General features: G+C 41.0%; 1 protein-coding gene across 1 annotated transcript in view; it reads right to left on the reverse strand.

The window, feature by feature from the left end:
- Positions 1 to 2,580: 2,580 nt before the first annotated feature.
- The window catches only part of LOC143554397 (uncharacterized), a 78,934-nt gene continuing 68,120 nt past the window's right edge, over positions 2,581 to 13,394 (reverse strand). The window contains exons 2-4 of the mRNA XM_077044163.1: positions 4,084 to 4,275; positions 3,843 to 3,964; positions 2,581 to 3,375 (exon numbers count right to left, since the gene is read on the reverse strand). Coding sequence (XP_076900278.1) covers positions 2,691 to 3,375; positions 3,843 to 3,964; positions 4,084 to 4,254 — 978 coding nt within the window. The 5' untranslated portion in view covers positions 4,255 to 4,275 and the 3' untranslated portion in view covers positions 2,581 to 2,690. The remainder of the gene's footprint in view (positions 3,376 to 3,842; positions 3,965 to 4,083; positions 4,276 to 13,394) is intronic.

Raw genomic sequence — 13,394 nt, forward strand, 5'->3', positions numbered from 1 at the left:
ACCCGTACATACATACATACATACATGCATACACACACACACACATACGTACATAGACGCATACACCCGTGTATACATACATACATGCATACATACATACATACAAACATACATACATACATACATACGTACGTACATAGACGCATAGACCCGTATATACATACATAGACGCATAGACCCGTACATACATACATACATACATACATACACACATACGTACATATACGCATAGACCCGTATATACATACATACATACATACATACATACATACAAACATACATACATACATACCTACATACATGCATGCATGCATACATACATACATACATACATAGACACTTAGACGCATACATGATACATACATACATACATAGCTACGTGGACATATACATACGTACGAGACACATACATACGTAGATACGTGGACATATACATACATACGCACGAGACACATACAATACCAAAAGAAAATAATTAGTAATAAAAATTAATACATACACATATAATAAAAGTAGAAAGTAAAAATGATTAAGTTTTTTTTTAAGAGTAAAGTGTCATTTTTATCCTTTTGGTTTGACAAATAATGCGAATTTAGTCCAAAAAAATTATTTTTGCATATGGACCCTCCACGTGTCCCAGTTTCTACCAATTACATCCAAATCACTAACCCTGTTAAATTTTATCGTTAAGTAAGGGGTAGACATGTCTTTTCACTCATTCCTTATTATAATACATATTTCAGTGAACTGCGGTTTTCGTCCCTCTGGTTTGTTCAAAAATGCAGTTTTAGTCAAGTAGTTTCAAATTTGCAATTTTCTTCCCTATGGTTTTATTTCACTTGCAGTTAAACCCGAATCCCCTAATCTTGTTAAGTCTGTTCGTTAAACTCATCATCGTGCCATTTACGTGAGGGACAATTTTGTTCCTTCTTTTTTTTCCTTTTTCCCCAAATGCATCCCAACCTCTCACGTGAGGGGAGCTTCGAATTAGGACTGAGGTTTATTTGGGGAGAAAAACGACAAAACTAATCGTCACATGAGGGGCACGCAAATGCGTTTAACGGCCATACTTAACGTGATTAGAGAATTCAGGTTGAACTGCAAGTGAAATAAAACTATAGGAAAGAAATTGCAAATTTGAACTACTGGACTAAAACTACAGATTTGGACAAACCAGAAGAACGAAAACCGCAGTTCACTGAAATAAGTATTATAATAAACAAAGAATGAAAAAACATGTCTACCTCGAACTTAACGATAAAATTTAACGGGATTAGTGATTTGGATGTAAGTGGCAGGAACTGGGAAACGTGGAGGGTCCATATGCAAAAAATAAACTTTTTGGATTAAATTCACATTATTTGTCAAACCACAAGGACGAAAATGGCACTTTACTCTTTTTTTAATTACTCTATCTCGAGGACATGTCGTCGATATTGATTAACAAAAAAAATTGCATTAACCTTATATCGACGACTTGCCCTCGATATAGGGTTGGTAATTTTCTTTTTTAAAAGTTTTTTTGTTTTATACGTTTTGTTATTTTTCCATCATTAATAAAAAAATAAATACACAAGTTAATTTAACCTATTGCGAGGAGATATTGTCGCATTAGTGTGTTTATTTTATTTTATTAATTTCTTTTAATTTATATATCTAACCGGGATAAAAATAAATAAAAATAAAAGTCAATTTAGGCTATAACGACGACATGTCGTTGAAATAGGGTTTCAACTTGGCGCACATATTTTTGGAATCCCTCCAAAAGTTTGCTATAACATATATCGACGATATGTCGTCGAGATAGGGTCCAAAAGTGAAAAAAGTTTGACCAACCCTGTATCGACGAAATGTCCTCGAGATAAAGCTGGCAATAGCGCCAGATTTTGTCCTTGATATGGCCTTGGTCGCTATAGGGTTATTTTCTTGTAGTGTGCACACGGATCGAGTTTATTTTGTAGGTGTTTTGGTTTTAAAAATTCTTCCAAAGTTGTGGAGAAAACTTTAGATAACCCATCTAATAGGATGAGAGTTGGTGGCATTTTGGATGTTTTCCATCACGCACGTCCTTTTGAAAATGTATTTTTTCTTTGGCATATTAATAATTTTATCATTTGACATTTTGAACTGTTATTCCGGTAAAACCCTAATATTGATAATTTTATTAATTGACATTAAATACTATTGACGTACCAACTATACTTCCACGCATGTAGATTGATAGTCTCTCCATACAAAATTTCCTCAACAAATTATCTAAAATAACGCTTGATTTAATTAATGTATTTATTTTAACAATGTTTGAAACTATCACAATAATAAAGTGGCTTATCTTTCTAAAACGGGATGTTAACCTTTCATATTGATTCTTTCACTCCTAGACTTGACTCATCTAAAAACGTCTTCAAAGAAAAAACCTACCACGGTGGGAAAACCTCCTTGAATCAGGTGTTAAACCAGGCCATAAGCTTCTAAGTCTTAAACTTCATTCCTATGTTATTGGACTAGAAAGTCAAGCAATTGAACCAGGCGGTCAATGTCAACACGGTTGATTTAATAATAAAAATTATCGAACATTATTATTAATCTAGACCCGAGGTCTGCTGGTGTTACATATTTTTCCCTACAATAAAACCAATCTAAACTAATTTTCAATATTTATTACCATTATTGATTACCAAGATATTTTATTAAAACATAGGAGAAGCTGGTGGTGAAAGGATCATGGCAAAGTCATTGGCTACACTATTCCAACCACCATCTAGAACAAACAATTCTTCCCACAATTCGGGGGATCTCAAAGGATTGCCATTGATGATGTTTTCATCATTTGCGTATTTGGAGTAGTCAATTAACGGCCCCATTTGTGTTTTGATTTGATCATTGTGTTTTGCAGTAGGACCTTGATTGCACGAACCATTGCTTTCGACGTTTTTATTCAATATGGGCATGGCTGGTACCGAAGCAACGAAAACATTTGAGGTGGATTGGAGTGATTGGAGACTCTCGTTGTTGATGGAGTAATTTGACCATAATTTTCCTTGCCATACATTAAGGATATCAAGGCATGGTAGATACGGAGTTGGCACGTTTGTGGATGTTTCTTTATAGAGCTCATGGATAGAAGATGTTGAACCAACATAGGTTGAATTCGTTTTTGGTTTCTGAACAAGCCTAGCTTCTGCCTCTAGCCGAGCAGCCTCCCATTGAGCCATGTGGTTGAGGTTGGAGCCTAAGAGTTGGGTGCCACCTTTTGGCTTGTGGGTCATTGGATCAATGCCCATTGTAGTCATCCTCTTCTTGATATGTGAGTTCCAATGATTCTTGATCTCGTTATCGGTTCTTTTTGGCAAGTGAGCAGCAATCGTTGACCATCTAAACGTGAAATAGCTAACATTAGATTCGTCAAGTATGTAACACTAGTCTTGAACCATCCAAGAAGTAGTAGGAAGAGATTGTTAATCACAACTTCTTGTTGATGTAGTTTGTTTTGAATACTTTGGATTTGTAGGTGATCTAGGGTTTAACTAAATACTTAGCTCTATTCGCTACGTTGCTTGGGTGGCAACCGAGTTCCATAGAGTTTGGTGAATAACATTAAGTGACGAGTCATGGTCCCTTACCACGCCGCAAACTCATAAAAAACAGTCAGAACTTGCATTAGTTCGCTTGCAAGAGTAGCAAACTCTCTAAATTCAAAAGCTTTCCGTAAATGTATAAATTGAAGTACTTAGCTTACTTCTATTGTGACAAAATTTTGACAACTTTTAAGGAAAGGGAAACCTGTCCTAGATCATTAACATTAGTTGTAACCCATGGAGGTCTGAATCATGAAATAGTACCTGTTACCAAGAAGAGCATGAAGTTGAATAATGGTCCTTTCTTCTTCCAAACTGAATTTGCCTCTCTTGATATCTGGTCTAAGATAATTCGTCCATCTTAACCGACAACTCTTCCCACATCTCTTAAGCCTTACATATCAAAACAATGCATATTTAGCAAAAACATGTGACCCAAATTGGCCTTTCAGTGTAAAGATACAAAAAAAATAACTATGGAATTCATGCATGGGAGCTAATGAACATGATTACCGGCTTTAGCGGGAAAAGATTGCCAACTTCCATGACCAAATTTTTGAACGTAAGACATTAGCTTTCGGTCTTCTTCAGAAGTCCATGGCCCTTTCTTCATCGTGACTCCTAATGCATCCGTGTTGCTATTGTTTTGTTTCGTCTTCTTCTCGAAGCTTACCATCTTAATCTGTCTTCTCCTAAACTTGAAAAGGGCCCTAGGCATAATGTTCACGACACAACATGAGAAAGAGATGAAAGGGAAAGGCGAGTATATATGGAAATGTATAGTTTGATTATTCATTGGAAAGAGGGCTATATAAGGAAAGAAAGGATGTAATGTCAATATCAATAATGTTTAAATATAATCTGACAACCAACAGTACATACATAATTAAGCCTCAACCATATAGCGCATTCTAAATTTTAAATAATTAATACACACACACACACACACATATATATATATATATATATATAGGGGATATATATATATATAGGAAGACTAAGAATAAATCATAGTCATTGGATCATGTTAATCAATAGTTGAGATTAAAAATTACCAATAACCGACATAGTTTCCTAGAATTACTCTCATTATAATCGACATAGTTTCCTAGAATTGTTCTTTCATCATAATTTTTAATGCCAAATGTCACAAATTTGTTGGTTCTTACCATTATTAGGAAACTCATTATTCTTATTTGAACCATTTTATATATATATATATATATATATATATATATATATATATATATATATATATATACCGAACACACACACGATAATTTTTTTTTCTTCTACAATAATTGTGGTTCATAGCTACCAAGTTTTATAACTCAACGAGTAATGAGGAGAATAGATGTTACGAACCTTGTTCGTTAATCAAATGATCCAAAGAAAATAGATAGAAACCATAATAGAATTATAGAAAGATGATCAGATAATTTTCATATTTTCATTCATAATCTTCACAAAATACACACATGGCTATTAAATAGAAACAAGACTAAACTACCCACTACTTCTTAACCCATGTTTTACTGAAATAATGGAGTAACTACCCATTACTTAACACACTAATTCTAAACAAATGATAAAATAACTAATAATATAATTTATTATGAATAATTAAATAGATCACGTAACAATAGAATACTCCACAGCTACTACAAGTGTACACATACAAGCTTTCATTTAACAAAAAGGTATCGGCATAAATGTATCATGATACTATTACAAGTATGAGGTAAGCAAACACAACAAATTTAATGTATCAAGTGTGCCAACAATTATGACACATGATTTTTTTTTTTCATTTTCTCTGTCAGTCTAATCTAGTCTAATCTGATCCTAGTATTTCACAAATACTACGACTTGAACCTCCAACCTCTTAAGAGCAAGAACCATTTTAAAAAACTACCCGATACCACTAGGTTAAAAGTCCTAAGGTAATTAACACCAATCATGACGCTTTCTATTTGATCTTGAATTAATCTTGCACACAAGTTACCTAAACCCTAACCATATATTTATACTAAGCTCTAACATAAAAAACAAGAATGAATGGAATAAACTTATTAAATAATTTCACAAAATCCTCTAACCAAACATCCCTTCAACTTTCATTTTCTTTCAAAATGATATGTTTAACTTTCTTGATGACCCGTTTTAGGGTTAACTTCCAATAAATTTATCTTCCAGCAATAACGAGAAAAATATAGGGGTTGTTTAAGTTAAGGGCAATTTATACGCGTTCCATTCTCTAAAGCATCACAAATATAAACGTCATCGTGAGTTTGCAAGAGCACTTCCGAAAAATATAACCTGTTGAAAAAGAAAATGGGTTGTAGTATTACCAATCATGAAATCTTGTTTCTATTATTCTTTTATGTATATTGATATTTAGTGTTTGTGTGTGCCATGCATTAAGTCCGGGCAACAATTGGTATCGGAGCGTCTGTTGAGTGTGAAGCCACTTTGAGGTTTGTCAAAGATTGTGGCAGAAAGTAGGCAGCAGAGAACAAACACATTTGTAACTCCTCTAAATTCAAGCCTCGTTCCATGGTTTACGGCATGTTCCATGGTTCTTGTTTTTTCTCAATCTCTATATAAGATATCTTTGTATTTGTAAATCTTGTATCACCATCACAAGCAATAAAAACTCCTAGTTACCTGGTGGACGTAGGTTGCAGTGTAGCGACCGAACCACGTTAAATCTTTGTGTTCATCTTGTGTTCTTGAGTGGCAGAGAGTGAGAGAGTGTGGTCCGAGTGTTCAGTGTTCGTGTGTGCCTTCGATCCTAATAATTGGTATCAGAGCTCAGGCTCTTGTTGTTGAACCGAACAGAAACCGAACAGCCAGGTTGTTACGCACAGAGAACCAGGGTTCTGACCAGAACCATCGTCGCTCAGGTGAATCACCGTCGTGATTCCGAAGCCGCGGCCGACCAGAACCGCCGTCATCCTATTTTCGTCTCAGCCGCAAAGATTGAAGGGGTGTATCTGTTCCGAATGTCGAGCATCGTATCAGTAACGTTTGACCGCCACTAGTGCCGCCACTGGCAACAACACCGATCAGAAAATTGACTCGGCAGTTCCGCCGATTTATCTTACCAGAGATTTCAACAGCCACCGCTTGCAATTGTGATCTCACAGTTTTAAAAAAATCAAGCCGCCCGGTTTATTTTTGCGTAGCAGATCTAAGGATTGACAAAGAGGTGGGCAGGTTCAATAATTTTTTGTTGGTGGGAGTAGTTGTTGTTCACGTGACTTTAGGGAAAGCAAACAAAGAAAGATTTTCTTGTTTTTTTTTTCAAACAAGTCCACCAATTCAGTCATTTGACGCAAGAGACCCCTCAAGTTTGATAAATGGCAAACAGCAATAAACTTCAGATTGAGAAGTTTGATGGTAAAGATTTTGGTTGGTGGAAAATGCAAATGGAGGATTTGCTCGTTCAAAAGGATTTGGACGTGGTCTTGGGTGAAAAACCAGAGAAGGTGGTAGAAGACGAATGGGAAACTTTGGATAAAAAGGCCAAGGCAGTTATTAGATTATCGCTGACGAAGGATGTTGCGTTCAACATTCTGAAGGAGACCACAGCGCGTGGGATTATGGATGCGCTTTCTAATATGTACGAGAAGCCTTCGGCAGCAAATAAAGTATACTTGATTCGTGAGTTAGTTAACACAAGGTTAAAAGAAGGAAGTTCAGTAATTGTACACATCAACAATATGAACTCGATTTTGTCCAGACTTGGGTCAGTTGGTATAAAATTCGAGGATGATGTTCAGGCTCTACTACTGTTATCATCCTTGCCTGATAGCTGGTCGGGAACCGTTACAGCGATTACTAATTCTACCAGCAAGTTCACTTTTGATGGGATTCGGGATCTCATTCTGGGTGAAGACATCAGATGAAGAAATTCAGGTGAGTCTTCTAGTGGACTATTGCATGTTGGCAGAGGAAGAAGAAATAACAGAGGTAGTGGGAGCGGGAACAGGAAAAGGAGTCAGTCGAGGACTCGAAATGATGTGACCTGTTGGAACTGTAAAGAAGCTGGGCATTTTAGTAATCAATGTCCAAATGAGAAGAAAGACGTTAACGCTGCAGTAGACCACTTAGATGACGATGTTTTGATCTGTAGTATGGAGACCAGTGTGGATTCCTGGGTTATGGATTCGGGTGCTTCATTTCACGCTACCCACAACAGTGAAGCACTGCGAAATCTGAAAGAAGGTGATTTTGGTAAGGTAAGACTAGCGAATGATGAGGTTCTTGAGGTGACGAGCATGGGTGACTTAGATCTGAAGACTCCAGTCGATTCATTGACTTTGAAGGATGTCCGGGTAATTCCAAGTCTGAAGAAACAGTTGATTTCTGTTGGGCAGTTGGATGAACAGGGGCACGAGGTTAAGTTCAGTAACGGCCAGTGGAAGGTTCTAAAGGGAAATCTAGTCGTAGCTCGAGGAAAGAAACGAGGTTCGCTGTATATGGTCAGTTTACCGTCTGAGGGAGTAACCATCCCGGTTCAGAAGAAGACCAAGATCCGGTTCACGGAATCTGTGGGCAGAAGAAGGTTTGCTTTGCAGATGGCAAACCCAGAGTCACAGGTCAGATTCAGGTTGAACGTGCTAGGAAAGGTTCAGGGAAACCAGTCAGAGGCACTCGTGGCAGTGGGAGCACAGGACGTGCTTCAGTCAGAGTTACCAGACGACAGTGGGTTAAGAGAACCAGTATTCCAGCTGTCAAAGTCTCTCCAGTTGATTATCTGCTTTATTCGGAGAGTGTTTATTCTCAGGATGTTCCAGGATCGGGCAGTTCGTGCCAGTGGGAGCCGATAGGGACAGAAAATGGGTCAGTGACAGTTTCAGTCATGACTGATGAGTTGAAGCTCAGTGAGAGCTTCAACGGGCTTTCAGGTTAATTGAAGAGAAGGTCGGGGTAACTAGGAAGGTACTAAGATCAGAAGTTTCTTACCGAATTACAGATACACAGTTGAAGCGCATGTGAAGATTGCTTCGTGGCTTCAAGTGGGAGATTGTTGAGTGTGAAGCCACTTTGAGGTTTGTCAAAGATTGTGGCAGAAAGTAGGCAGCAGAGAACAAACACATTTGTGACTCCTCTAAATTCAAGCCTCGTTCCATGGTTTACGGCATGTTCCATGGTTCTTGTTTTTTCTCAATCTCTGTATAAGATATCTTTGTATTTGTAAATCTTGTATCACCATCACAAGCAATAAAAACTCCTAGTTACCTGGTGGACGTAGGTTGCAGTGTAGCGACCGAATCACGTTAAATCTTTGTGTTCATCTTGTGTTCTTGAGTGGCAGAGAGTGAGAGAGTGTGGTCCGAGTGTTCAGTGTTCGTGTGTGCCTTCGATCCTAACAGCGTCTCAAGAAATAAAAATAAAGAAGTATCAGTCAAGCAAAAAGAAATCATTGATTACCACTAGAAAGTTTTGTTTCTTTACGTTTTTCTTTTCTCGGTCATAGCAAAGCAAGGAAAATACATATGAAAGAAAGTCGGGTTGACATCCTTGAATCAATGTGAAAAATAGATGTACGTAAGTAAGTGAAGAGGTAGGTCCCAGCAGAGCCTAGTTGGACCCGCAAGACTCACCTTGAAGAGGGACGTTTGCGCAAGGACCAACTAATTCCGCAGGACCCACCATGCTCAGAGATGAAGACCTTACGCGCAGTACGCCAGCTGTTCCCGCAGGGAAAGCCTCCCAATGGTGAAGTATCCCGCCTCTCCCCGCAGCTGCGGATACAATCCATCAGGGAAGGCTACCCGCACCAATAGCAAGGCTACACGCACAAGGCACTCAATAATTCAGTGTCACCTGAAGGAATGAGCAAGGCGGGAATACTCCCGCCCAAATGAGCCAGTCTGTATGCTTCTGGAAGATCTTTTGTACTATACCTGCCAAGGTATGGACAAAATAGACAAGATCTGACCAAAGCAGCCCATGAACCAATCACAGGGTGACAGCTCACCGACAAACAGTACGAGGAGCATGCTCTAGTACTGTTTGTCACTATTAGCCGCTGCCTACTCACCAACCCTTGTCGCGGCACGCACATAGCCGGCAGTTGGTGGAAAGGGAACAGTACACAGCCGGCCTTGTCACTATCAGCCGCTGCCTACCCACCAACCAGCATGGCACGTGCGTAGCCCATAGTTGGTAGAACAGGAATATTATACAGCTGGCTGTACCTGCTTGGAAACCTACCTTCGGCTATAAATACTCCAACACCTTGGAACGGTATCATCATCTGGTATTTACTTTCACTAGCTATTTCTCTCAATATACACTTATATTCAGAGCAATCTAGTCTGATTCTCACGCCGGAGGGTGGTCACAAGGAGGAACCCCCCCCCTTCTCAGTGACGAGCTCACGGTGTCAGTTTTGCAGGTCATCTGAAGAACATCCTTCTTTGCCGGACCTAACCCTCGTGGGAAACATTACTTAACCCCCAGATTATCCGTAATCTGCCCGGAATACATTAGTGTTTCTTCATTGGCGCCATCCGTTCATAAAAGTTAGAACTAATTCTCAGTTTTTTCAAAATTTCAGAAGAAATGGTTAACGTTACTCCGGTCCCAATGCCAGTAAGTGACCAAGAAACCCCGGTAACCACAAACCCAGCTACTGGGGGGAACACCGGCGGTTATACAAATTTTACGAACACTACCCCGGTTACCCAAGCCGGGGCAAGTGCAGTAAACAATATTTCACTGGGGTTCACTGATGCCCAGTTGGAGAAACAGGCGAGGCTCCCTCGCCAAACACTCGATCAAGTTAAGGCGTGGGCCAAAGCACGTCAGAAAGAGTTCCAAGCTGAGTTGGATGAACGCTTGCGTTCACTCCAACAGGCTGACGAATTCGGAAATACTCGACAACAGCTCAACATGAACAGTGAGTGCGAGTACTCGGACAATGATCGGGAGGAATCCGACACCGACGCAAACCCTCGCCATAGGGCGAAAGGGAAGCGTAAGGAAACGGACTTCCAACCAAGAAGGAATTTTGGAGAAACCTTCAAACCAAGGAACGCGGGAGGAAACCCACGTGACTTCTCCAAAACCTTTAGACCAACTGCCGCAAATGCGGGAAAGTCCAAGTTTGCAAGGGACATCGCGGAAGCGATCGCCCCGAGAAGTGCCAAACAGATGTCCAACATCGGTACTTATGATGGTCTATTCGACCCAGACGATCACTTGAACAGATTCATAGCGGGGGCAACCGTCAGTAACTGGACGGAACCCACGTGGTGTTATATGTTCCAAATGACGCTGGTTGGAGCGGCCAGGGCGTGGTTTGATCGTTTACCGGTCCACCACATCTATGATTGGGCGGACTTTCAACACAAGTTCAGCCAACACTTCAGTTAACAGAGGAAATATACTGAAGAGCAGTGGACGATCCTCAACTGCGTGAGAGAGGAAGATGAATCTTTACTAGACTTCATCACTCGCTTCAACTCCAAAAAGCTGAGTCTGGGCAACATAAGTGAAGATCTTGTTCGCGCCGCTTTCATCCAGGGCGCCGAATACCCGGAGCTTATCCGCACGTTGACGGGTAAGGACGGCATGCCATCCACATGGGATGCCATCATGACGGCGGCCAAGCGCTTTGCCGAGACGGAGAAGCAACTGGGTAGGGATCTTCCCCAAAGTACACATCTCTACACGCAGAGGACCAGAGAAAACAATGTTCGGATCGCCCGGCAGAACAAGAAGAGGAAGCTAGGTATTTGGCAGTCAAGGGTAAACTTTGACACCTCATCCAGCTCTCGCCCTCTTGTTGCCGGAAGGGATAACACGCACCCTTCAAGCCGAAAACACCGGTGGACGCCACTCACCAAAAGCGTCACGGAGATATTTGCCACCGAAAAACTGCCATGGCCAAAAGCTCCAATGATCCGACAACGAACTAATGCGGATCAGAGCAAATTCTGTGACTTCCACGGGACAAAGGTTCACAGTACAGAGGAGTGTACATCCTTGAAGGATGTTGTTGAAACATTCGTCAAGGATGGAAGACTTGCACACCTTGTGGCATCAATCAAGAATGGAGGAAGGAATGATAACCGGTATAAAGGCAATGGACGAAAGCCCGTTGACATCAGCATCCACATGGTTCATGGCAACATCAGAGGAAGAAAAAGACGAACGACAGAACCATGCGAATGGAAGGAAGCTGAGGTACGCTTCCCGCGAGTGCCAGGAGGACCCAGCAAGGAAGGCCCCATCGTCATCAAAAGCCAGCTGGGGCATTACATAACTTCCCGCACTCTTGCGGACAACGGCGCCTCGTCAACGGTTATGTACAGGCAGTTCTTCGACAAGCTATACGACGAAGACAAAGAACGCCTGGAAACGGTTTACGCCTCAATGGAAGGGTTCGACGGCAGCACAAACACCCCCCTGGGTATCCTATCTTTCCCCGTCATTCTCACGGACGGGAAATACTCCCGCACAGAAGACGTGGACTTCGTCGTAATGAGGAAGCCACATCACACATACGACATTCTCTTCGGGAGAGACGGGATGGCAAGATTCAACGCCGTGGTATCTTTAGTCCACGGCATGATGGGATGGCCAACTGCTCAGGGTGTAGCGATGATCACCGGTATCCCCCAGGTATGCATCGCATCCGTCTCATCTAAACCCAAACCAAAGATGGCTAAACCAACCATTACCGAACCAGAAAAATGGGCCCTCAAAGGCAGATACCCTGACCAGGCTGTTACAATTTGCCCAACAATCGCTGATCCTACGCGCACCTTACTCAAACGCTTATTACAAAGAAACGCTGACATCTTCGCAGGGACACCAGCTGATATGACTGGTGTACCGCGAAGTAAAGCAGAGCATAAGCTCAAGTGTGACTCGGATTTTACGCCAGTCATACAAAAGCGCAGAGTAATGGGGGCGGAACAGGCTAACGAGTGTAGAACCCAAGTCAAGGAACTCCTTGACGCGGGCATCGTACGCGTTAGTAGATATCAAACATGGGTTGCAAATCCCGTTATGGTACCGAAGGCTAACAAACAATGGCGCATGTGTATAGATTTCAAAGATTTAAACAAAGCATGCCCCAAAGATTGTTACCCGTTACCCGAAATTGACCTCAAAGTGGATTCATTAGCACCGTTTCGCCTTAAATGCTTCCTTGACGCATATAAGGGGTACCATCAAATCCACATGGCTGTAGATGATCAGGACAAAACCGCATTTCGGACGCCCGATGGCACATTTTGTTATCAAATGATGCCATTCGGACTTAAGAATGCAGGGTCCACATACCAACGCGTGATGGACAAAGAATTTCATGCCCAAATTGGGAGAAACTTGGAAGTCTACATGGATGATTTGGTCATCAAAAGCCCTGAGCCAGAAGCGATGTTGAAAGACATCGAAGAAACTTTCAACACGCTCAGAAAGATAAACATGAAGCTCAACCCGAGCAAGTATTCCTTCGGGATGGAAGAAGGGAAGTTCTTGGGAGTCATTGTTACTAAAGATGGCTTCAGAGCGAACCCTGAAAAGGTTGAAGCCATTATCAAAATGGAATCACCTACTACCATCAAGCAAGCTCAGACACTGAATGGACGCCTAGTCGCACTTAACCGCTTTTTGTCAAACTATGCGGATAGGTCGTTCCCATTCGTGTCAACATTGAGAAACTGTTTAAAGAAAACGCACTTCCGCTGGACACCAGAAGCGGAAGCAGCTTTTCAAGAAATTCGGTCATGCTTGATCGAACTCCCAACGCTCACAGCACCAGAAGCTTAGAGGAATTAATCATATACCTTT

Source organism: Bidens hawaiensis, unplaced genomic scaffold (genome assembly GCF_021521415.1).
Source record: "Bidens hawaiensis isolate Kalapana, Puna unplaced genomic scaffold, B.hawaiensis_p1.1 tig00017670_1, whole genome shotgun sequence".
NCBI classification, from domain to species: Eukaryota; Viridiplantae; Streptophyta; class Magnoliopsida; order Asterales; family Asteraceae; genus Bidens; species Bidens hawaiensis.